This window comes from Equus quagga, chromosome 21 (genome assembly GCF_021613505.1).
Source record: "Equus quagga isolate Etosha38 chromosome 21, UCLA_HA_Equagga_1.0, whole genome shotgun sequence".
In the NCBI taxonomy this organism is placed as follows: Eukaryota; Metazoa; Chordata; class Mammalia; order Perissodactyla; family Equidae; genus Equus; species Equus quagga.
In genome coordinates, this window is record NC_060287.1 from 36,453,281 (window position 1) to 36,479,380 (window position 26,100).

The 26,100-nt window shown below is 48.1% G+C and overlaps 1 protein-coding gene across 2 annotated transcripts in view; it reads left to right on the top strand.

Annotated features, from left to right (window-relative positions):
• The first annotated feature begins 8,600 nt into the window (after positions 1-8,600).
• The window catches only part of LOC124231550 (interferon-induced GTP-binding protein Mx1-like), a 34,781-nt gene continuing 17,281 nt past the window's right edge, over positions 8,601-26,100 (top strand). Inside the window, exons 1-7 of one of the 2 annotated variants that reach the window (XM_046648343.1) lie at positions 8,601-8,702; positions 14,532-14,610; positions 15,355-15,480; positions 20,753-20,945; positions 21,823-21,960; positions 24,414-24,568; positions 25,232-25,370. In XM_046648343.1, coding sequence (XP_046504299.1) covers positions 15,376-15,480; positions 20,753-20,945; positions 21,823-21,960; positions 24,414-24,568; positions 25,232-25,370 — 730 coding nt within the window. In that variant the 5' untranslated portion in view covers positions 8,601-8,702; positions 14,532-14,610; positions 15,355-15,375. Of the gene's footprint in view, positions 8,703-11,671; positions 11,853-14,531; positions 14,611-15,354; positions 15,481-20,752; positions 20,946-21,822; positions 21,961-24,413; positions 24,569-25,231; positions 25,371-26,100 lie in introns of those variants that run through there. The other variant, XM_046648342.1, reaches the window with a different exon arrangement.

The window sequence follows — 26,100 nt, forward strand, 5'->3', positions numbered from 1 at the left end:
TCTGTGCCAATCATCCTCCACTTTATATGTGGGTCACCACCACAGAACGGCTGATGAGTGGTGTAGGTCTGCGCCCAGGATCCAAACCCACAAACCCAGGCCATGAAATTGGAGCACACCAAACTTAACCACTACGCCATGGGGCTGTGTTAATTTGTCTCCCTCCACACACCCTCCATTAGATTTTGAGACCCTGGAGGGATAAGGTCAGTATCGTATTCTTCTTTCGTATTCCCAGAATCTTGCATGGCACCTAGTGCTTGGTAACTACTTAATAAATGATATCTCATTGAACAAATGAATGATGGAGGTCGCCTGAGGCTCTGCCTTAACTCTCACTCTGGCTGTTTGGGATGGTGCCCTTCAGCTCGTCACTTTCAGATGAATTCAGTCATGCTACCTGCTTCTTGTGGTTTGTTGTGATCATGTTCCCCAACCCTCCAGGAGAAATGAGCCTCAGTGAAATCAATTTTCATTTGTTTCCCTGGTTGCCATGAGCTCCCATTGCTATGTTAAGTCTTGAAGAGAAATTTAATAAGGAAAAGCCTTCTAAAAAAATATATACAGCTTCACACCCGTGGTCATCTCTACACTGGAGGATTATGGCTAATTTTATTTTCTTCTTCATGCTAAGCTATGCCTACCTCACAGGAATTTTAGGAGGGTTAAGTGAAACCATTTCTACAATCTACCTGTCCCGAAGCAGGCATTCGAAAAGGCCAGCAATTCTTCCCCTCCATCAAAGACCTCTTTTCTCCTTTACCCTCGAGGTCCCTAGAGCAGCCCTCACTTCTAAGGTTCTTCCAGCCAGCTCTTACGTTCAGCTCTTTAATACTTCTTGAGTCAATTTTTTATAGGGTGGTGGATAACACTCCAGCTTCATTCTTTTGCATGTGGATATCCACTTTTGCCAACACCATTGGTTGAAAAGAGATTCTCTTTTCCCCGTTGGTCTTGGCCCTCTTGTCAAAAATCATTTGACCATATATGCAAGAGTTTATTTCTGGGTTCTCCTTTCCGTTCCATTGATCTATGTATCTATCTTTCTGCCAGTACCACACTATTTTGATAGCTGTAGCTTTGTAGTAAGTTTTAAAATCAGGATATGTGAGTCCTCCAGCTTCATTCTTTTTTGTTGTTGTTTTTGTTTTTGTGAGGAAGTTTTACCCTGAGCTAACATCTGTTGCCAATCTCTCTCTTTTTGCTTGAGGAAGATTGTCCCTGAGCGAACATCCGTGCCAATCTTCCTCTACTTTTTGTATGTGGGATGCTGCCACAATGTGGCTCAACCAGCAGTGTGTAGGTCCACACCCAGGATCCAAACCCTCACACCCTTGGCTGCTGAAGCAGAGTACATGAACTCAACCACTATGCCACTAGGTCAGCCCCAACTTTGTTCTGTTTCAGGATTGTTTTGATTACTTGGTGCCCTTGAGATTCCATATGAATTTTAGGGTGGGTTTTTCTAACTCTGCAAAAACTGCCACTGGAATTTTGGTAGGGATTGCATCGAATCTGTAGGTCACGTTGGGAAGTATTCGCATTTAAACAAAGTTGTCTTCCAATCCATGAATATAGGATGTATTTTCTATTTGTTTATGTCTTCTTTAATTGCTTTAAGCCATGTTTTGTAGTTTTCAGTGTAATAGTCTTTCACTTCCTTGGTTAAGTTAATTTCTAAGTACTTAATTCTTGTTGATGCTATTGTAAACGGAACTGTTTTCTTAATTTCCTTTTCAGATTGTTCATTGTTAGTTTACGGAAATGCAACTGGTTTTTATGTGTTGATTTTTTATCTTGCTACTTTGTTGAATTCCTTCATTAGTCCTAACATTTTTTTGTGTGTGGAATCTTTATGGTTTTCTACATATAAAGTCTTATCATCTGTAAAAAGAGATAATTGTACATCTTCCCTTCCAATTTGGATGCCTTTTATTTCTTTATCTTGCTTAATTGCTCAAGCTAGAACTTCTAATACTATGTTACATAAAAGTGGCAAAAGTGAGGATCCTTGTTATATAAAGTTCCCCTGGTTTTAAAGAACTTTTGCAATATTGAAGCTAAAGATTATGAGAAGAACATTTTAAAAACAAAACATTGATCTAAGTTTAGTGCCCCTTACTTTTTTTTTTTTTTAAATTTGGTTCTTCCTCCTCATTTTATGAGTCAGGTCACATAGACAAACAGTCAGTGGTGGAGCTGAAGAGAAGGTCCCCTAGAAGACAGGATCCACTGCTCTTGTTTCATTGTTCTTTATTTAACCTCCAAATTATAAATGCTGTTGTGTAAATAAAGTCTGAGAAAAAGTCTTATGTTGAATATTTATTCCATTAATTGTATATTTAGAGCATCCCCTAAAAGGTCAATGCATTTCACACATAGGTACACATGCACACAGCCTCAACCAAAGCTTCCCATTTGCCACCCGAGGACGGCCCCCAGAACGGCCCCCAGAACCCAGGTGCCAGGCCTCTAAGGAAGATGCTTGGGGCCTGGTGTATGAGTTTCCTGGAGCTGCTGTAACAAAGTGCCAGAAAGTAGGTGGCTGAAAAGAACAGAAGTTTGTTCTCTCAGTCCTGGAGGCCAGAAGACTGAAGTCAGTTGTTGGCAGGGCTGGTTCCTTCTGGAGCTCTGAGGGAGAATCTGTCCCAGGCCTCTCTCCCAGCTCCTGGTGGCTCCAGCTGTCCTGGGCATTCCCTGGCTTGTAGATGCTTCACTCCCGTCTCTGTCCCAACTGCACATAGTCTTCTTTGCTGTGTCTCCTTATATCAAACCTCAGTCTCCTTTCTCTTTTAAAGACACCAGTCGTGGGATTTAGAGCTCATCTTAAATCCAGGATGATCTCATCTCAAGATCCTTAACTCAATGACATCTGCAAAGACTCCACTTCCAAATAAGGGCACATTTACACGCTCTGGGCATTAGGACTTGGACATGTCATTTCGGGAGACACAGTTCCACCCAGCAGGTCAGAGAGTGGAGGTGGGTGGATGGCCTATATTTTCATCAGAATAAGCAAACTGCTGCAATAAACACCCTAAGATCTCTGGGGCTCAACACAATCCAAGTGTCTTCCTCACTCACATCCTGGGGGCCCACAGCAGACTGGCAGGTTCCAAGCCACACAGTCCCTTAGGGCACCAGCCTCCTTCCACCTAGTGGCCCCACCATCACGGGGCCTTTGATCTCCACCAGACCCACAGTAGGTGGCCAGCAGGTGAGGGCAGAGAGAGTGTAGATGATTTTGAGGTGAGTTTCCAGGAGCCAGGCCTGGGGAGCGGTGTCCATCACTTCCTCCCACATTCTGTGGGCAGAACTCAAGCCTACGGCAGCACCTAACTGCTAGGCAGGCTGAGAAATGTGGTCCAACTAAGCAGACACGAGGAAGAGGAAACAGGATTTGGACACTGCCACACCCTCCCTACATCCATGGAGATTGCTCCTTGAACAAAACAAAGGAGCAAAGAAACAGATGTGTTCCTTGCACTTCCTTCTTATCCCAGGCTCCCTCACTCCCTCACACGTCCACCCTACACATGCACACGTGTGTATGCACATATACGCACAATACACATATGCACATACCGTTTCCTCCCTCATTGTTACTGTGGATCTGGGGTTGTGTTTTTAACAAGCGTAGAAATAAAGGAAGATCGCCCAAATGAGAACAAGCAAAGTTCTTTATTCAGAGCTGGCTATCACAAAGGGGCCAGCCACTGTCACTTACCTTTTGGCAGAGACTCAAAGGCAGGCAGAGGAGTGGAAAAGCTTTATAGTGGGGCAAAGGGGAGGCTCAGGTGGGCCCTGGTCAGAGGCTGGGGGCCTGGGGAAGCTGTGGGCAGCTCACTAGAAGCAGGCATCCTACGTGATTGGTTAGGGGGGCACCTTTGGCTTTCTCTGGGTGGTCCTAAATTGCAAGTAGGGACAAAAAAACTAGGAAAGGTGGCAGTTGTCAATCAAGTCCTGGGCATTGGGTCTGATTGTTACCGGGGTTCTTGTTGGGCTTCCTGGGTTGTTGGTAGAGGGAGCGGTCTGGCTTCTCGCAGCTGACTTACAGCAGCCTGGCTTCTGGGCTAGTCACAGTAGAGAAGGGGTTGGTTTCCTGGGCAGGCTGCCACAGGCGCTGGGGCAGAGTTCTGTTCTCATTCATGGTCTGGCCATTGTCCGTGTGTCTATTCAGTCTCTCACAGCCTACTGTGCGCTGTGGGACCTTCCTGTGTCCTCTGCCCTGGTCACTGCAGACCTGCTCCTGCAGGTGAGCTCCGCTTGGATGGAAGTGTCTGGTGATCTGCCTGTGCATACACTCCAAACCCCCCTTCGCTGTGTTTAGAGATTCCTCACAGGGTGGAAGTTGCCCTTTTGGGGTGGGGATGGAAGGGGGGTGTGTTCCCTTCAATCAGTGCTGCAGTGATAAGACCAAGGAGTACCTGTGAAAAGATATTTACTAGGTAGCATAAACAAATTTGGATTTCCCATCTCATTTTGACCCCTTGAGGCCCTAAAATGCCCCTTCTGTCATGCATAGTGACTTGGTGTATCTGTTATCTACTGTTCCATAACAAATTGCCTCAAATATTACCCCTGGAATTTCTTATCTCAGTTTCTTTGGATCAGGAATTCACACGCTTCCCAGCTGGATGCCTCTGGCTCGGGGTCTCTCATGAAGCCGCAGTGCAGCTGTGGGCCAGGCAGCCGCACTCTCAGGGCTCGAGAAGGGAGGGCTGGCTTCTGAGGTCCGCTTGTTGCTGAGCAATGAGCTCATTCTGTTTGCCGCAAGACTAGCCAAAAAGTCAGGAGGCAAGTCGGTGGAATAGAAAGGGTTTATTCATGTTTGCCAGCAAAGATGGAAGATGGCAGACTAGCCTCCTTAAAGCTCATCTCACAGAACAAAGACTCCAGGCCAGTTATATAGGAGCTGGTCTCCGAGTGGGATGGACGTCTGCTCCAGGCTCCTGATAATCTTTTATTTTTCCTCCCTTGTGACGGAAGTTTCTGTTTTCAAGAGACTGGAAATGCGTCAGAGACCAGAGCAACGCCTTATACCCCAATTTAGTTTAAAGATAATTAGAACAAAATCTTCAATATGTAAAGATTACTGTTTACATGAGTGGTGCCAACAGGCTGAACAATGGCACCCCAGAACAGCCAGGTCTTACTCCCTGGAACCAGCGAATGTGACTTTATGTGGAGAAAGGGTCTTTGCAGATCTGATTAAGTTAAAGATCCCGAGACGGGCAGATTATGCTGGGTTGTCCAGGTGGGCCCTAAAGGGAATGACAAGTGTCCTCAGAAGAGGGAGACAGAGGGAGATCTGACTGCAGAGGAGAAGTCAGTGTAAAGACGGAGCAGAGAGTGAGATCTGAAGACATTACCCTGCTGGCCTTGAGGAAGAGGTCATGAGCCAAAGAAAGCATGAAAGGCAGGTCTAGAAGCTGGAAAAGGCAAGGCAAGGATTCTGCCCAGAGTCTCCGGAGGGGGAGCGCTGCCCTGTCAACACTGAGACTTGAGCCCCGTGAAGCTGACCTTGGACTTCCAGCCTCCAGAGCTGTAAGAGAAAAGACTCCTGTTGTTTAAGCCACTGAGGTTGTGGTACCTTGTTACAGCAGCCCCAGGACACTGACACAGCCTCCAAGCTCACTCACCCGCCGTGGGCAGGCCTCAGGCCCTCGGTGGCTGTTGGCCAAAGACATCAGCTCTCTGCCACATCCCACGTTGGGACTTTGCCACAACATGGCAGTCCAAATGAAAGGTCTATAGACTTATCAGGATGACATTTCGTAAATGAAATTAATTTTTCTTAAAGCTGCCCCAGTGATTGTGATGACGGACAGGTGTGGGAGCGACTCTTCGACGTAAAAGAAGTCTGCTCCTATCATGTGCCCGGCACACAGGAGACACTTTAGAAATATTTCTGTAACCACGAGACCAGGAACAGAATTTGCCATCCCAAAATACGCCTCTTTGGCAGAAGGGCTATTTTGAGCTGATGACTATTTAAAACACAGCAGACATAGGAGAAGCTCTGAAAACTTAGTAGAAGTTACCCATTTGTAAGGGAAATTTGCATTTATAAGAGAACTCCCCGTTTGTAAGGGCACCTCCCTCTCTGTGCCAGGAAGGGAAGGAGGACTGAAAGTCTTTGGAAACTCTAATCAATGGAGAAGGCAATGGCTTGACTCTCCATAACAACTTTGCCCCTGTTTACTGTGCTTTTCCTGGTCACCTCCCATAACTGAGCTCATCTTAACAACACGGTTTTAAAAGCCATATTTCAGGAGCAGCAAGCCAGCCAGGAACATGTGCAGAAGAGAAAATTTTGATCTGCCAATCAAAACATCCTGCCAGCGCTTCTGCATACCACCTGCCTCCCTGACCCCTTAAGCCTTACCCCATACCCTGGATGGGGAGACAGAGTTGAGAGCCTGTCCTTCCGTCTCCTTACCGTTGATTGTGAAATAAACTGCTGCTTCTTTCAAAACCCCGTGTGCTATGGTATTGCCTTTTGTGCACATCGGGTGGCGAGCCATTGCTCAGTAACATTTTTTGGAGCAATGAGTGATGGCTGGCAGGTAATCGCAATGGCAACAGAGAGAACAGGATGGCTCCTGAAAGTGTGCAAAGGACTCAGTTTCCATTTCTCACTAGCTGTGTGAAGGGGGCAGAAGAGTCCACCCTGATGAATAAATGACAAGCAATAGGATACACTGGAGCATATGAGGAAGCCACGTGGTTTAAAACTAATTCGACCTGACCTTGTTTTTCCAAAAGGCCTGACATGGCCTGTTGAAGATGCATCATACACATGCTTTAAACATTTACTATATCCCAAAGACAAGAATGATGTCCTTAAAGAGAGGGATGACACTTCCCCCTGTATCAGCACTTCCTAAGGATCAGCATCTCTTCCTGGGAACTAAGGATTAATTACTGACCTGCTGTGCTCACCCTGCGACCACTGATCTGCTGAGCCAGCAAAGCAGTCTCCTGACTATTGTAAAAGGGACATTCCTGGGGCCGGCCCCGTGACGCAGTGGTTAAGTTTGCACATTCTGCTTCAGCGGCCCGGGGTCCACCAGTTCCAATCCCGGGTGCGGACATGGCACTGCTCATCAAGCCATGCTGTGGCAGGCATCCCACATATAAAAAGTAGAGGAAGATGGGCAAGGATGTTAGCTCAGGGCCAGTCTTCCTCAGCAAAAAGAGGAGGACTGGCAGAAGATGTTAGCTCAGGGCTGATCTTCCTCAAAAAAAAAAGGGACATTCCTATCATAGGTGATGTATGCTCTTTGTTCCAAGATGGTATTAACCACTCTGTGCACCCCACTTCTTTGGAGCACTCTCGGGGGCTGTATGGTCCTTTGGGTTGGTTTATAATAAACTTGCCCCAATTTTGATTTATAGATTGATTATGATTTATTTGAGTCAACAACCCTAAGTTTCCATTTCTCATTTGATTGATTTTTGCAATATTGGAGATCATGTGTGTAAACAAATTGACCCAGTGCCTGACAGGGTCAATATTCCATGGATGCTCCATAACCAAAGACAGCATTTTTAACAGAGAGACACTGTGTTGGAGTCTCTCCACTTCCTCTCCTACACATGGGCTGCCAAAGCAAGCCTGCCACTTCCTATACTATAAAACACTGAGCCCAGTTGCAGGCACAGAAAAAACGAAGCAACCCGGGTTGGAATTTGAAGAACTGCCGGAAAAGAACAGTCTGGGACAATTCCCATGACCGCCTGGGAGAGGTCCCGGAAGGCAAGTGACACGTGCTACCGTCTTTCCTATGGGAAAAACAAACTTTCACAAAGTGCTGATCATCAAGCGAATGCCAGAAGGACAGCTGGCCCTATGCCGGAAAAATGATTTTGTAATGGCCACGGACCTTCCCCAGGGACTGCGGGTTGGGCCACGTGTACACCAAACCAGGGCCCATGGCCAACAGCTTGGCTCCACCAGACTTTCAGCATCTGTCCCCTGGGGCAGGGCTCTCAGCTGGGCCCGGGCCTTGCCAAGAGGACCAGATAAATAGCAACCTGCAGGCGCCAGGCGTCTGACGCCTGAATCGCAAACGAACCACCTGGCCCATGCCCTTAAGATGCAGATTGATTCAGCTTCTTGGGACGGCCCCAGACCCTGCATTTCTAACAAGCTTCCAGCTGAAGCCAATGCTGCTCCCAGGACTACCCTCTGAGAAGCCTGGGTCTGTGTCACAAGCACAGAGGAGAAAACGAAACGGGGCAAATGATTCCGGACCCTGGACTTGCGCTGCGGGAGGGACAGACGCGGCGCCGCTCAGCCCCTTGGCCCTGACGCCGTCAGACGTGCACACGGTACCCGGAGGGTTCCGGGGCTGCCGTCCGTCCCTGCCCGCCCCCGCCCCAAAAATGGCATAACCGTGTCCAGGGAGCCACCCCATGTCGCAGCGGCAGCGCGGGCCCAGAGCCTCCTCCCGGGTATATAGGCTCCTCCGGGCACCGCCCCCTCCTCTTCTGGGAGCCCCCTCCTCCACCCGGCACCGCCCCGTCGCCCCCCGCCCCGCCCCCCGGATTCAAGAATCGCAGGTTGCACCGCCTGACTTTCGTTTCTGCGAACCGAAAAGGAGAAAAGAAACCAAAACAAAACCTGCTTTGACTGGGAAACGCGACATCCGGAGGAGAGGCGGGGAGGAGACAAAAAGGAAACCCAGTGGCTCAAGGTAACTCTCCAGAGGTCATCTGAAGACCACGTCTGCAGGACCAGAGACAGTCCTCCGACTCATCATTCATTCATTCATTCATTTATTCTAGAAATATTGAAACACTATGCCAGGACTTGTGCTGGATCCTGAGTACAATAGCAAACACCACAGACCTGATCCCGCCCGGTTGACAGCTGGTGGCAGAAAGGGCCTTCACAGAGGCCAAGACAGCGTGATGAGGCCCTGCTCCATGGGTGGGGCGGGAAGCATGGGGCTCCCAGGAAGCAAGTCCGCTAGCCCTGGAGAAGCACGGAGGGAGGCCGCGTTCTGGGAAGAAGTCCAGGCGCAGGTGTAGGAGGAGGAGTGCCCTTGAGCTGGGCGAGGTTCTGTGAGGAGCCTTACAACCGAGCGGGGCCAGGTGAGGCTGGGCACAGGCAGGTCCTGCACACCAAGCTGAGCAGTTTGGAACACTCCACCCCCTCCCACCCCTGCAGTGGGGTGCCCTGCAGCATTGAACAGGGGTGCTTTCTGCTTCCCAGATGTTTAAGCAAATGCACTGTTTGAAGGTAGGCACCAATGTCTGGAAGCTTGCCAAGTATGGCTTTCCATTAATACCAGCTCAGCTCTCCTGGCAAGTCTGGGTCAGGCCAGGCAGGTGGGAGGGGGCTGGAGAAAGACTGAAGAGACCTGGAGAGCCCTGGGCATCCATGACTGCGCAGGCAGCTGGGGTTGGGTCAGTGTGATTGTTTGGCCACTAATATGCTGCCATGGGGATGCTGTGTTTTTGTCAGATAGGTTGTAATGGAGGTAGGAAACACTAGTAAGTGCCCTGGCAGGAGCCCCAGGGGCTGAAGTGGCTGTGCACATCAGGCCACTTAAATTCAGCCCACGCTTACTAAGCACCTGCTGTTGGTAGGTGGTAGGCACTGGGGGGATACAAGCTTCATAAGGCCCTGGCCTGCCTTTGTGGAGCTGACAGCTTCATGGAGCAGGTGGCCACATCCCCGACCATCCAGAACATCCATCTGAGATGAAGAGCATCTAAGCTTGAGCTAAGGTGGTGGGGGGCCAGAAGAGGCGACACCCAGGTCTGGAAGGGGCTCCCAGGGGCAGCTGTGTAGACAGGGAACATCACAGTTGGGACCTGGCAGAGGAGGAGAATGTGTCCGGGAACCGGGGGGAAGGACAGGCCAGCAGAAGCGTGCGTCGTGCTCAGGGATGGTGAGCTGGGTGCTGAGCCTGGAGGACAATTCCCAAGAGCTAAGAGTCCCAAACTTGTTTCATAGACTAAAGAGTAGTCAATGTTTCCTGAGTAGAGAAGGAACCTGTCAGCAATTCACGTGGAAGGCTGGGAGCTTCCTGAGGACAGGAGCTGCATCTCGTCGATTTTAGCATGGCGAGAAGATGCTACAGAGCGCAAAGCTGGGAATCAAAACCTAGATGCCATCTTCGCTCTCCCACTGGCTCGTTAGGGACCCAGCAGTGAGCTGACTCCTCATATGTAAAGTGCAAGTGATGATCTCACTCTCCTCACAGGGTGGATGTGAAGGAGACCACACATACTATTACTCAGAACCTATGTGCTGTTACTGTGTTATTACTGAATTACACCCCAGCCAAGCCCCTGGGCTCTTCAGGGAACTGCCAGGTAATGTGCAAAGTAGAAACGATGAGCTACCAGAATCTCAGGCCGGGAGGCACCACGGGGAGGCTTGTGAAGTGTCTGGGTGCCAAATTTAAGGGGGCACTTGCACCTCCTGAGATGCGTGGCTCCTCAAATCTGGCACCACCGCCACCTCCCTCACCTTGCCCTCGTCCTGGCGCTGGAGCAGGCTGCGGCCCCGCCTGGCTTTCACTTTTGCCTATGGCTCTTTCTGAATTCATTCCTGAACAGCAGTCGCTGGGGAGAGCCTCCTGCGGTCTGAAGGGGCTGGGATCGTTGCGCAGAGTTGAGTCTTATGTCCATGCATGCCTTTCCCCTCCATTTCAGGGGCACTTCTGCTCCTTGGGAAAGCTCCACCCCAGGCTGCTCACAGCCCACTGGGAAATGGGGTGGCTCTTCTTCCTAACTGTGCAGTAGCTGAGGCCGAGAGGGATGAGTGGCCGCAAAACTTCCTCTCTAATTACAGGGAGAGTGTGTGTTCCCCTACCAGGCCCCCTGGATGGGGTTGCCCAGACCCCAGCAAGGAACCGTGCAGAGCCAGGCAACTTCAGCCCGGCGAGTTGGCTGTGGGGCCTCTTCCCCTTCTCTTGGGGGCAGCCATATTGAATTCGGTTCCCTGCAGGCTTTCCCTGACCCCAGAACTTAGAGCTCGGGCAGGTTCCAGGCCTTTGACTGGGGGCAAACCTTCACAGTCAGAGGAGTATTTGGGGGGAAGTGTTGTCAGGGACTCTGAGTGGAGCTCAGGAGAAGGAGGTGGGGTGCCAGGCCCTTCCAAAGGCAAGTGTTACTCCTCACGCACACAGGCCCCACAGGGAGGGCCACTCCCATTGGGTCTGCTTGACCTCAGCCCCCCACCTTCCACCCATTTCCATCCTGGAGAGATCAGATGAGCCCACCTCCAGGGAAGGCTTGAAGTGGAGCAGGAGAATTGGGGAGGAGGAGGATGCGGGTCTGCATGTGGAGGGGGAGGGAGGGACCGCCGTTAACAGAATGCTTGAGAATCCCTAAGGGTACCCGAATGACCCCAGTGAACCCTGGGCAGGAATTTAAGACCCGCAATTATCAATGCATCTGTTCAGAAGGCCAGGGGTTAAGGGACTGGCTAGGGTCAAGGCTGCGTTCCGCTTTGCATGACTCGAGGCTATTAGAGCAGCAGGTCTCAAACTGCCGCAGAATCGTCACAAGGACCTGATCAAACTCAGGTTACTGGGCCCTGCGGCCCAGTTTCTGATTCAGCGGGGGCGGGGGCGGACGGTGGCGAGAATCTGCATTTCCCTCCAGCTCCCAGGGATGCGGCTGCTGCTGACGCCGGGCGCGCACACGCAGCGCCTCTGGGAGGCTGCCGCTCCGGGGGCCGAGCAGCGGTTTGGTTTCGTTTCCTAGCCAGCGGCCCTTCCGCTGGGGCCCCCGCGTCCCCGGAGTTTCGTTTCTCCGCGACCGGGGGCGGGCGGGGTATAAAGCGGAGGAGCAGCCGGCGCCCGGCAGTCGTCGCTGCGTGACGACGGGTGAGTGCCTTGCTTCTGGGTCCGCGCACCCTCCAGCCGGCCAGGGGGGCTCGGAGAGGAGCATTTGGGCCGCTGGCTGCGAAGACCAGTGCTCCGGGATGTGGGCATTGCAGGGGCTAGTATTAGTAGTAATAATAATAATAATTAATAATAATAATAAATAATAATAATAATGGCGTTGTTGGCCGGGGCTCAGAGCGCGCTTGATTCTACTTCCAGGGCGCCTGGGTGACATCAAAAACAGCCTCCCTAATCTGCAGGTTTTTGCTTGAGGAGGTGGGAAGGTGGAGGGGATGGAGGCCCAGGGGTCTCTGAGGAAGCCGGTTACCGGGGGGGAGGGACGCACTGAGAAAGTTTCACATCCACTGCTGCGTGGCCTAGGAGCCCACCCCAGACGCCGATCATTGCTTGATATCATTTTATATTTCCTGCTAGCGAGGCAAACTGAACAAGTCAACAGTCGGGGGAAGGGGGGGGGGGGTCTTGGAAGCGCAGAGACAAGGGGTCTTCACCGATCCTGCTGAATACAGGCAAGTCCGAACGGAGGGTCGCGGCTGGCGAGGACGTTTTGGGTACCAGAGCCGCTCGGTGGGAAGGAAGGGCTGGTGGGAGAGACGAGGCATGCGCAGAAGTGCCCTGTGCGGTGTACGCTCTCTCTCCCAGGGGATGGGGAGATGACTAGGGTCTTTCCTGTAGCTTGTGCAGCTGGGTGCGACTGAGTGGGGTGGACGCACGTAGTTTGGGGGGATGGAGAGACGTAAAACAGTCGTGGGGGCTGGCAGAAGGAAGCCGGGCGATGCTGAGACCTGCACTCTCCACCGCGGGTGACCGCTGAGCTGTGCATGTGGGATTCTCGCAATTATTTGGGCAAATTTTAAATCAAGTTGCTGGAAGCAAGGTCAGGTGATGCTAACCTCCAGTTATCAGTCCCAAACGACTCCTAAAATGTCTAACCGCGTCCTCCTCTTTCTATTTTAGAGCAGACCTGCTGGCAGGGAGTTCCCCACCCTTTTCCGTGGACGTACGTCCCATTTCCTTCCCGGCTTCCCTTCTCCCTGCCTCCTGACAGTCAGTGTGGTTCGATGGAGAGCATTAGGTCTAAAGTACAAGATGTTTTCCCTTTTAATCATAAAAAATTCATATGTCGGTGAGCTTTTAGAAGGCAAAACACTTTCAGGAGAAAAAGCAAATCTAAGTCCTTCAAAGATTATTTTTAAAACTAGACTGAATTATGTTGGGCAAGTTACAGACTCTATGAACCAGGCATTCTCTAGGATGCGCTTGCAGGTGGTCCCAGGGGTAGAGATTGTGCTTGTAGGAGTTGAGGGGTGCTGAATGCTCCCTCCCAACCCTCTATTTGGTTTGGGCTGAGGAAGCTTTCCCACAAGGATAGAAATCCACTGGACAACCTTTTGATGCCACTCACACTCCCCAGGGCAGGTATTCTCCAGTGACACCGTGGTAGGTGGCATCCACTTCTGGAAGCTGTAGGCAGCCAGCACTCCCTAAAATCTGGAGTGGAGGGGCAGCCAGCCAGCCACCTCCATGGACAATGGGAACTTGAGGGGACACACTTGGCCTGGGCAGGAATGGAAGGAGTGTGCTGCACCTGGGCAGTTGCTCCCCTCCCTACCCAAACCTGAGGCGTGAGAGAAGAGCCTGGTATAGTAACCCCACCCCTGAGCCCTGGGGGTGTGCAGTAGGGAGGAGGATGAGGGCTGGAAAGGAGAGAGGTTGGAGGTGGTGTGCCTGCCAGAAGGCTCAGGGTGGCCACTGCCTGACTCTACCACGGCCACCATTGGCGAATGCATTCAGTTCAGTCTGACAACTGCAGCTGGATGCTGAGTGTAATGAATGAGCAAGAAACTGGCTTTAATGACTAGATTGCCCTGCTCCTGAAATCCAAACTGGTTTTCAAAGATGATCCAAGAAAGGTACAGACATTTGAGATGTACAGACAAAATCCACAAGATTTTGCTTTCAAGGATTGTCGTTTTATGAAACACGCAGAGGCAGGGAATACATTCACAAAGTCCTATTTTGACTCAATTTGGACCTCTGGTCATGGGGGATGCTAGCCCTGCAGACCAAGGATGCCACCTGGCTGGGCGCAGTAAGGCCAACTGAGGCAGCGGTGGTCTTCAACTTGGGGCCCCAGCCTGGGACCCCCTGGGCACTGAGTCTTCAGGAAGGCGTGAGGGGGGTTTGGGCATAAATTTCCAGATTGCCAAATTGCATAAGTGCTCTTTAAGACTGATCGCCTTTCAAAATCACCTTTCTCCCACTTTATGAAGGACCAAATGTATCCTTCTCTCCCTTTCGTGTTTTGTTTTGGTTTGGTTTGTTTGTTTTTAGCCACCTTGCCCGTTCAATTGCACCAATATTGACAAAGATTGCACAACTCTTGGGGGAGGGTCCTGTGAAAAGAAGCATAGAGAGCATCATAAAAAAATGTTGATTCAGGCAGTAAATTTACAGCAAGGCTCTGTGCCTCATCCATCTGTCTTAGAATTAAAATAGTCAAGATTTACAAAAAGGATTCTGGGAACTACATTTCTGCCTCAAAGCGCGTGCCCTCTGCATTTGCACCATTCTCAGCTGTGGGAACATATCCGGATGAATACGCTCATTTACTCGGTCGGGTTTGGGCCTAATTTGTATGTTTTGCATGATTTCAAGGAGGTGGAGAACAGCTCTGCGTTTCTGTCCAAGCAGTCAGCGGTCCATCGTCAAGTAAAGGAAGCTATATTGGAGATAAGTAAGTGCTTTATGTTTTTTTATAACATTTATTTCAAGTCATAGGAGAAATATTTTCATTTACTTTCATCCAAGATTATTAGTGTATAAAATTTAATATTTAGAGACTTGTGGTCCTGGAAAAACTTTTAAATGAAGTTCAAATTTATGCATATGTAGCTTTTGAATGCAGACAAGTATGATAAAGTGGTCAATTAAATGCTTTCAAGAATAAAATGAGTGACATTAAGATATACTTACATGGGGGAAATGGAATGAAAATAAGAAGTTGACGATCAAAAGGACAGAGTACAAGGCTTGGAGTTCATACTTTTTTTTTAACTATAGGTTTGGGTTTCAAATTGCCATAATATTTAGATTCCCTCAGCTACATTGGAAAGAGTTCTATAACAATTTTATTTTTAAATGTAAATTTAAAAATTGCATCAGAATTGCATCGTTTGCAACTCTTTAAATTTATAGTAAAAACATTTTTTGATGTTCAACCTAAAATTGTAACAGGAAATACTTAAAGAAAATCGTTGGGGGTATGGAAGCGTATTCTTGAAGATCACTGATCTGGGACACAGCATTTGTCTTCATCTAATGTATGGTTCGCTGGAGTCCTCCTGTCATTTCTTTTTCAGTCAATAAAGAGTTAGTGAGCTCACAGTGTGTCCTGGTGTGTCTAGTTGTGGGTTTGGTTCCCGGGACTGCATGTACCCGGCTTCTGAATCGTGTTAATCCTGATCTGCTTGATTTTAAGCTGAACTGATAAAGGAAGAAGATGGTTCATTCTGAAGCGAAAATGACGAGACCTGATTCAGCTTCCGTATCCAAGCAACAATTACTAAATGGAAATGCTGACATACAGGAGACAAATCAGAAAAGAGTAAGTTGCTGCCTGACAATCTCTATCCGTGCGGCCATGAGCTGTGTCCATCTCAGGCTGCCCTTTTGCACAGCAGTGTCTGCTTCCCCATCTCTCCCGTGCCAGCGTGCGCATCCTCTACTCATTCTGCTTCGACCCTCCTTGCGGCTGTATGCAGATGTTTTGCCTTAGCTGATGCTGGTTGGGGTGCAATTTTGGTCTGGGGAACCAGGCGAGATGCTGGTTGGCTCAGGTGGGCATTGGCCAGGCCCCGGGTCCAAGGAGCGCTGTGTTATCATGTGCCTATGTCATGGTTCAGTCTCCAGCTGCAAACCTCTGAGATGTCGTTGTGACATTCCATCACAAGGAAGCCATGTGGTGTCTTTTTTTCCCAGAATCCAGACATAGTTTTGGTGGGAACCAAACTGGGCTTCTGGAATCAGTCCAACCTGACTTTGATCCCAAGGCTGACACTTCCAGCTGTATGATCCTGGGTGGTTATTCCTCTCTGGTGTGTAAGCCTGGCTTTCCATCTCCAAAATGGGAATAATAGCGTTTACTCAGTGTGGCTGTTGAGAGGAATACATGCAGGTAGAGTCTGGGTACTTATTGCCCAATTTATTGCTATTACATGTTTGAAAACCATGGATCGTCAGCGTCTTCAAGCTGACTCCATTTTCATGAGCAATGTTCAACAATATTTTAAACAATATTAAAAACAATGTTGAAGGACATGGAAAAGTAAGAAGGTCCACCCGTCTTTCCAGCACCCTGTGTAACTTTCCCTTTCCCCGCGTTTCTCTCCCATGTCCGTCTCTTGCCTGCTGGAACCAGCAGAGCCTGGGGCACTAAGAACTCACACCCCTCACACCCACCTGCTTGGAAGTGGCTTGGCCTTTTCCAGTCAAGTTGAAGAGGGTGTGTCTTGTGATCTGCCAACTGCACCTCTAGGGGTAGACCTTTCTTCTCAAAGTGTGGTCCCCAGACCCCCAGCATCAGTATCGCCTAGGATGCTGAAATATAAATGATGTTTGAAATGCAAATGATAACCTCCCCCAACACACAGACCTCCCCAGACCTAGTGAACTAGAAACTCCAGGGGCAGGGCCCACCCTCAGTGTTTTAACAGGCCCTCCAGGTGATTCTACTTCATGCAAAAGTTTAAGAAGCACTATGCAAACTCTTGCATGTATCCACTGGAGAGTATGTTCATAACAGCATTGTTTATAGTAGCAAAACCTGGAATCAGCACAAGTGCCCATGGGTGGATGGGTGGTGGGATGCCTACACAGATTGTGGCATGCTCATGCAGCAGAATTCTTTACAGTGGTGAAAATGAATGGACCGGAGTTCCAGGCATCAAGATGGTTGAGCCTGTCAACTTAAAAAGCTAATTTACCTGTTATGTTATCTCAGAATGAGTTTATTTGGGAATAGCCAAAAAAATTGCAATTTGCTACAGCAAACCATAGGCAAATCCAGAAAAGAAAGGAGGGGAGCTGCTTTTATAGAGAAAAAGGGGGAGAGGGCGGGCCTGTTCTAAAGGAAAGTCCATTGGGAGAAAGTAACATTTCAGGGTGGCAGAAGCTTCTCATTGGCTGAGCTGTGGCATTTCTCATTGGCCGAGCTGTGGCATTTCTCATTGGCTGAGCTGTGGCATTTCTCCTTGGCTGAGCTGTGACATTTCTCCTTGGCTGAGCTGTGGCATTTCTCATTGGCTGAGCTGTGGCATTTCTCCTTGGCTGAGCTGTGGTGTTTCTCCTTGGCTGAGCTGCTGCGGCTTCTCCTTGGCTGAGCTGTGGCATTTCTCCTTGGCTGGGCTGTTGCAGGGTGGGAAGAGAAATCTTCCTTCAGAAGTAAAGTAGTTGTACTTCCTGTCCAAGATGCAAACGTTCCTCTTGCTCTGTTTGGTGTAGTTGACATCTGTGATACATGGGACATGAGACCTCCTCCTCCAGGCCTTCCCCACTCCAATTTAGTTAAGGTTTCTTTTCTTAATTTCTGCAAGTCTAAAAAACAAGGATGAACCAAAGAATCAAGTCACAGAAGAAATATACAGTGTGATCCCATTTATGTAAAGTTCCAAAACAGGCAACAATGAGCAATGTGTTATCGCGGGAAAGATGAATAGGTGGCAAAACTGTAGAGAACAAGAACATGGTTATCACAAGCCTCAGGACAGAGGGACCCTGGGGGGGGGCAAGGGGTAGTAGGAAGAAGGGGACTGGGGAGGGGTATTTGGAGTGTCTTCAGTACTGGGAATATGTGTTTTCTTAGCCCAGGTGGTTGGTACAGGTATATCTGCTGATTATTATTCATGTTTCATAAACTCTTGTGAATGGATGACATAAAGAAATGAAAACAAGAAGAAGCCATAAGGAGGGTTGAGACTGGGGCTGCCGATGGGTACAAAGGCACAGCCAGGCTTCGGGCACGGTCACCATGGGGCTTTCCCTGTGGAGGTGTGTGCTCCAGACTTTTCTTAAATGTTGTGATATGGAAAAACTACTCTGGGCACTTGTTAAAAACTGGCCAGGAGGCTTTTATTCAGGGCTGTTGCAACAGGGGAGGGAGCTTAAGCTCAACATGGAATACAAGGACAGGCGGGGGGGGGGGGGGGGGGGGGGTCTACAGCCAGGGGGGGGGGGGGGGAGAATTGCTAAGAGGATGCGGTTAGGATGGGGGATGGGGCAAAGAACTTGAGGAGCTATCAAATGCGAAGGGATGCTGGATGAACTGGCTTAGCAGGGTTCTCTGCTAAGTCTGGGCTCAGCAGGCGGAGGAGAGGCCTGGTAGAGAAGAGGGTTCAAGGAGACCCACTCAGTTTGGTCAAGGGTATCCTTCAGTGAGTACCCCCTTCTCTGCTGAAATTCGTCCACATTCCCCGTATGTGAAATTTTGTGCTCGTGCATTCTGTAAGGCAGTGGTTCTCAACTGGAGGCACTTTTGCCCCTTGGAACGTATGGCAGTGTCTGGAGACATTTGGTTGTCACAACTCAGGTTGAGTCATGAATAGTGAACAAGGCCAGGATTCTACTAAACCTCCTGCAATGTGCAGGACAGCCCCTCAAAGCAAAGACGCACCTGCCCCCAAATATAAAGAGCTTCTCACCACAATATAAAGGAACTCTTCTAGTAAAATTTATGTATATTGTAAAGCATTCCCAAAATAGCAGTTAGAAAGAAAAAGATAAAAGATAAACAAAATGGTTTTCTTGTATTTTCTTCTTAATCAGATTGTTTGTTGTCTTGTTGTTGAGTTTTGGGAATTCTCTATGTACTCTAGGTACAAGTCCTTTGTCAGATATATATTTTTTTGTTTTTTTGGTGAGGAAGATTGTCCCTGAGCTAACATCTGTGCCAGGCTTCCTCTGTTTTTTGTATATGGGATGCCACCACAGCTTGGCTTGTTGAGCGCTATATAGGTCCATGCCCGGGATCCAACCCCCCAAACCCCAGGCCGCTGAAGCAGAGTGCAAACTTAACTCCTACACCAGCAGGCCGGCCCCAGATATATGTTTTGCAAACTTGTTGTCCCAGATTGTGGCTTGTCTTCTCATTCTCTTGACAGTCTCTTTTAAAGATCAGGTGTTTTCAATTTTTATAAAGTTCAGTTTATCAATTGATTATTTTACCGAATGTGCTTTTGGGGTTGTATCTAAGAAATCACTGCCTAACCCACAGTCACAAATATTTTCTCCTATGTTTTCTTCTAGAATTTTCATAGTTTGAGGTTTTTCATTGAAGTCTGTGGTCCACTTTGGGTTATTTTTTGTACATAGTGTGAAATCTAGATACAAATTCTTTTTTTTTTGCGTATAGATATTCAATTGTCCCAGTACCACTGTTGAATCAGTTGTTGATGTATATGTTGGTTCATTTCTGGAATATGCATGTGTTCTGTTCCATCGGTCTGTCTCCATTTTTATATGAACACCATGTTGTTTTGGTTACTGCCGATTTATAGTAATTGTCGAAGTCAGGTGATGTTAACCCTTCAACTTTATTCTTTTTCAAAGTCGTTTTGACTATTCTAGGAGTATTTAGACCATTTCTATTTACAGTCATGCACTGCATAATGACGTTTTGGTCAATGACAGACAGCATATGTGGCGGTGGTCCCATAGAGCCTGGGTGTGGAGTAGGTTACACCGTCTAGCTTTCTGTAAGTTCACTCCTTGATGTTCACACAGCAAAGTTGCCTAACGGTGTGTTTCTCAGAATGCATCCTCGCTGTTCCGTGACGCACACCTGTGCTGTGATGGTTAATATAATCAGGTCTGCGAGGATCATTCTGCTATTCGTTTGTTATTTGTCCTATCTGTTTTCATTTCCCCTTTCCCCTTTTCTGCCTTCCTCTGAATTAATCAAGTTTTTTTCATGATTCCGATTTATCGCCTTTGCTGGCTTATTAAATATAACTATTTTAGAGTTTATTTTATGCGTCTTTAGCATATGAAGTCTACCTTCAAGTGACATTATACTACCTCATGTTTGATACAAGAACTTTACCATAGTAAGCTTTCGTTTCTCCCCCTCAGCCTTCGTGCCGTTTTTGTCATGAATTTTAATTTTGCCTATATCATAAACCCCACAATACATTGTTATTATCTTTGTTCAAAAAGTCAAATATCTTTTAAAGGCATGTAAGTAATTTTAAGAGTGTAGTAGTTACCATTTCTGGTGTAGATTCCTTTGTGTACATTAAGATTTCCATTCAGCATCCTTTTCCTCTCGCCAGAAACACTTCTTTAACCTTTCCTGTAGTGCAGGTCTGCTGGTGATGAATTCGTTCACTTTTATATGTCTGAGAAGGTCTTTATTCTCCTCATTCTTTTAAAAGATGTTTTTGCTGGGTATAGAATTCTAGGTGGATGGTTTTTTCAGTACTTTAAAAAGATTGTTCCACCGTCTTCTCGCCTGTGTTGTTTCTGATGAGAAATCTGCTATAAAGCTCGTCTTTGTTCCTCTGTGTGTAACATGTTCTCTGGCTGCTTTAAACATTTTCTCTTTATCACTGGCTTTGAGCTATTTGAGTATAATGTACCTTGATGTCATTTACTTTATGTTTCTCATGCTTGGGATTCATTGAGCTTCTAGGATCTTTGAGTTAATAGTTTTCTAGTTTGGGAAAATTTTATCCATTATTTCTTCAAATATTTTTTTTCTGTCCCTCTCCCACCACCTTTTGAGAGCTCCAGTAACCTGCATATTAGGCTGTTTGAAGTTGTCCATCTTTGATGGAACGTGACCTGCAGGCCGTGACAGAATTCTCCCCTTCTGCTTTCTCCAGAGCATTGAGAAAAACCTGTGTAGCCAGTACGAGGAGAAGGTACGCCCATGCATTGATCTCATCGACTCCCTGCGGGCTCTGGGTGTGGAGCAGGACCTGGCCCTGCCTGCCATCGCCGTCATCGGGGACCAGAGCTCGGGCAAGAGCTCCGTGCTGGAAGCTCTTTCAGGGGTCGCCCTTCCCAGAGGCAGTGGTAAGTACTCGCCGTGTGAATTAGTCAGCTTGGACTGCCTTAACGGAGTATAGCCACGCACCGCATAATGACGTTTCAGTCAATGATGGACTGCGTATACCGTGGTGGTCCCATAAGATTAGTGCCATAGAGCTTAGGCATGTGGTAGGCTACACCATCTAGATTTGTGTACGAATACTCAATGATGTTCACACAATGACAAATGTGGAGCGTATGTAACCAGCACTTTGTGGAAGGACTAAGTAAATGCATTTGGGCCCCCAGCCCAGAACTGTGTGCACGTGGATGTCTTTCCTGAGCCCCTTCCCCTGAGGTGACCCTCCATCTGGGAGGTGAAGATTAGTGCGCTGGTTAGTGGTGCTGTTTGAGCTACAAGGTCAAGGGTCAGTGAAGGCTCAAGGGGAGACGGCAGACCTGGGACGGGTCTTGGAATACAGGTCAGACGTGGAAGGTGGGTGGGTTTTAGAAGGAGTTTCCAGGAGGGGTTTGTGGTAAGGTGGCCTGGTGGGAGCAGCACACCTTCCTGTCCAGGGTGGAGTGTGTGTACTGGGAAGTGGTGGAGAATGTTTGCCTCCGTTTGGGGTTTTCCCACTGCGATTTGCCACCTGAGCTGAAGGCAGAACAGTGGGATGAAGCAAGAAGTGGCCTCTTTCGAGCATTGGAGAGCAGAAAATCACCTGGGATGCATATGCAAAATGCATCTTCCTGATGCCACCCCAGACGTAATGCATCAGTATCAGAGGGTGAGACCAGCAAGTTTTCAGTTTTAGCAGTCTCCCCAGGTGATTATGTAAAAGTCTGAGAACTGCTAGTCTAAGGCCACCATATAGGACTTCTAAGAGCAGAGTATAGAGTTGATGTGGACGTGGCCTCATAGGTATTGTGACAAGATGTCCTCTGGTGCTGAAACTGAAAAGACTGGTGAAAGAAGATGAGTGGAAAGGCAAAGTCAGCTACCGGGATATCGAGGTTGAGATTTCAAATGCTTTGGATGTGGAAGAGCAAGTCAGAAAAGGTAAGTACCCATGTTCCTACGTCAGCACCTATTTGAGTGTCTGGTCAAACCGTGTGAAGTGGGCGGGTTCTGCCTCTCATTCTTTCCACTCTTCCATTTCTAGGCCTGTCCTGTTGCCTTGGGAACTCTCCCTTCCTCCTGCCCTCCCTCCCTCCCTCTTTCTCTCTCCTTCCCTCCCTCCATCTTTCCCTCCCTCCCTCCATCCTTCTCTCCCTCCCTCTCTCCTTCTCTCCCTCCCTCCCTCCTTCCCCTTTTCCCTCCTTCCCTGCCTCCTCTGCATCAGGCCCTCAGCTCCCTTGTATTTTCTCTTCTTTTACCCTCATTAAGACCAGTGCTTTAGACAGAATATGACACCAGTAGTTTATTGCTTGGTCTGTAAGTAAGTATCTGAGAATAATGTGAATTTTAAATTTTAAAGCTTGCCTCCAAATATGGCATATCTGTCCCTTATTCAAGGGCTTCCCCACTCCCCGGATCTGATGGAAGAGGAATTGGGGTGGGGGGCTAGGGAACCCCCTCCCTTGTTCTAGTTAAAAGTCCTTCCAAATGCTGACTGGATCACCACTGAAGCCTATTCAGAACAAGTGGGCCTTTTCCTCCAAGAACAGAATCCATGTGTTTGCATAATCCTAATTTAGGCTAATTTATGGCAGGTCTCAATAGATGCAGACCACGGAGATCATTTTATCAATTTGAAACATCCAGAAGGAGAAATAGCACTTGAAGTAGATCAGGACAAAGTAGTGACACAGTTAGTTACCGCTAAGCGTTAATGAGGTAAATAAGTAACTCTTTCCTTATTGACTTTAATTTCTTTCTAGCGTGTCATGCAGTTAAGTTTCAGCCATCTGGGAATGGTACAAAAGTGGCCTGAAGTGATACTCAGCAGTAGGAAAGGATGGGTTTGACTTCTATAAAGGTGGATGCACTAATGAACATTTATTGACCATTTTACAAAAGTTAAATAATGTTATAGTCAAAATGTTATTGTGTGTTTGTTGGGATTAGGTTGGCTGCCTGGGTCAGAAAACTCAAAATCACTGTGTGTATCAGTCAGCCCTTGCTGTGTAACAAACTAATCTCAAAACCTAATGGATTGGAACTGTTCATTTCTCATGATTCAGTGTATCAGCTGGGTGCTACTTTTCCTCCGGGCTGGCTGGGCTGGGGCCAACAGTCTGGGGTGGCCTTAGTCATGTATCCAAACCCTCGGCTGAAAGGACCAAGCCTTCTCTCCATGTGGTCTGTCATCTTCCAGGAAGCTAGGCTGGGCTTTCTGACATGGTGGTGGAAGGGTCCCCAGCATCAAGAGAGGGCAAGCCCCCAAGCATAAGTGCTTTTGATTTCTACTGGAATACAATTTGTGATGTCTTGTTAGCCAAATAAAGTCATATGGTCAAGCCCAGCTTCAAGGGGCAGACTCTCACTCCATGGGAGAAGTGGCAAAGTCACCATGTAAGGCAGCATGCATGCAGAGATGGAAGGGAATGTCAAAGCCATTTGTGCAAGCAAGTTGCTAACACAGTGCTTTCAACAACGCGTCAGTTTACTTCTCTGTCCTGTGAAAGTCTGGAGGTGGGCAGACCAGAGCTGGGTTGGGGGTTCCAGTGTCAGGAACCAAGACTCCTCTCTTGTTTCTCCAAACTGTGTGGCCTCCACTCCAAGGCCCCGTCATGAATTAGTCAGCAAGTCCACGTTGCAGCCAGCTGAACATTGGCAAAGGGCATATCCTTGCCTCTTAAGCACATTTTCTGGAAGTTGTAGGTAACATTTTCACATGTATCCCATGGGCCGGCCTGAATCTCATGACAGTGTCTCTGATCAATCGATATTGGAGGAACAATCAGTAGATTATGCCACACGTACCATTGTTACTATTGTTTCCATTCTAGGTTCTTGACCGGTATAGAACATATCAAAAATGCATTCTGGATGTAGAAAGAAGTAAAGTGGGATTAGCCAACAATTTGATGAAATAAATTCTTATCTTGAAATTTTCATTATTTAGGAGGAAGGAGCAAAATGAAATCCCTTGCCGATGCTCATCTTGCCTGAAATAAGCATGTTCCCCCCTGTAATTTTCCAGGTCATGTTTTAGGAATCCTCATGTAGTTTTATTTGTTTTAATTTTACTTCCTTGTTAATTTCCTAATACATCAAAGGAAGAGATTTAGATGTGACACCAGGAGCAACTTCTGGGCTCTGCTGAGCTTTGGACCGGTACAGGTCAGTGTCATCTTTAGAGATGTTTGCACTAGGTCTCTGCAGACAGTTCTGGCCACCAGCAGGGAGAACACTGAGTCATCCTTTGAAGCTCCAGAAAAGTGGATCTGCTCCAAATATGCCTTTATCCGTGGATCACAGCAGCCAGAAAGTGCTTTCAGAGGATTTGCTGTCATGAGAGACTTCTATCCTAAGCTCTCTTCAGTTTTTCCTTTTTCCCTCTTCTCTAGCCCAGAATGTCCTTGCTGGGGAAGGAGTGGGAATCAGTCAGGAGCTAGTCACTCTGGAAGTCAGCTCTCCTCATGTCCCGGATCTGACCCTGATCGACCTTCCTGGCATCACCAGGGTGGCCGTGGGCAATCAGCCAGCCGACATCGGACGTCAGGTAAAACTTCAGGCTCCGTCCTCATCTTAGCCTTGGGAGTCAAGGGGGCTGTGTTAGAGCAGCAGTAAGTTCAGGGATGAGTTTGAAGAGCGACAGTTAGGAGGTGTCGAGTGGGGAATCTGAAGAGCACAATGGTCTCAGTCTCCTCCACATTGGATGGAAGCTTCTCTGGGGAGAGTGAGACAAACAGGCAAAGTTGGAAATGCACTTTGCCTGTGGTTAGTGTTTTAGCCTGTGACTCGTTTTTGGTTATAGTTACGTTTTGTGGCATATCTCCACTGCCATGTATCAGGAGGGAGTTTTATGCGGGAAGAGAGGATTAGAAGCAAGCACAATGATATTTCCATGTCAATGAATCTTACCCTATGGATTAAAGTTTTAAGGAATAGTCAAGTCATTCTTTTGGCATCCTGTTTTTTCATGGTGACCGTCAGACTTGAGGTCTTAGGGGATAGTTAATGAGCTAAAACCTCGTAGTTTAGTTTCTCATAACTCTGGCTTAGGGAGTGCTGCCAGGCTAGTGCTGTTGGCTCATTTCTCTGCAGTTACTTCTTTTGAGGAAACACTCCCAGGACTCTGAGGGCCTGAAGCAAATACAGGGTCAGGACCTGTCTCAACTCTCATTTGGAATATTTACAAGGCAGCGCATTCATTTTCTTACAGATCAAGACACTCATCAGGAAGTACATCCAGAGGCAAGAGACGATCAACCTGGTGGTTGTCCCCAGTAACGTGGACATTGCCACCACGGAGGCGCTGAGCATGGCTCAGGAGGTGGACCCCGAGGGAGACAGGACCATAGGTAAGCAGAGGGAGGAACCTGAAAATGGTCGGTGGTCCGATAGTAGGAAAGCATTCTTTGAATCCAAGTGAGTGTTTCTTAGCACACACGCAGGGTGGGGGCTCTGCACCAAGCTTGAGGCCAGATGAAATGGGCCACATTCAACTCTTGGTTGGCTACAAGTTGTCTCGTAAACCTTGTCTACCTGCTTATAATAGGCATGCTGGGTTCAGGGGGCAGGGCAAAATCAGAAAGCAGTTCTACCAGTTAAGACAACGCATTTGAGGTGGAGGCGACCCCAGCGTCCACAACAGATGAATGGATAAACAAGATATGATGTATCCATACAATGGAATATTACTCAGCCTCAAAGAGGAAGGACATTCCAATGCATGCTACAACATGGAGGAACCTTGAGGACATTAAGCTGAGTGAAGTAAGCCAGTGCAGAGGGCCAGGTGCTGTATGATTCCACGTATATGAGGTCCCTAGAGGAGTTGGATTCAGAGACAGGAAGTAGAAGGTTGGGTGCCAGGAGCTGGGAGGAGTGGGGAATGAGGGGCTAGTGTTTAATGGGGGCAGAGTCTCAGTTTGGGAAAATGGAATGTTCTAGAGCTGGATGGTGGTGATGGCTGCACAACAGTGTGAATGTGCTTACTGCCACTGAACTATACCCCTATAAATGGTGAAAATGGTAAATTTTATGTTAAAAAGGAATATATTTGGCTGTAAGTAGCGGAGAACCTGGGTA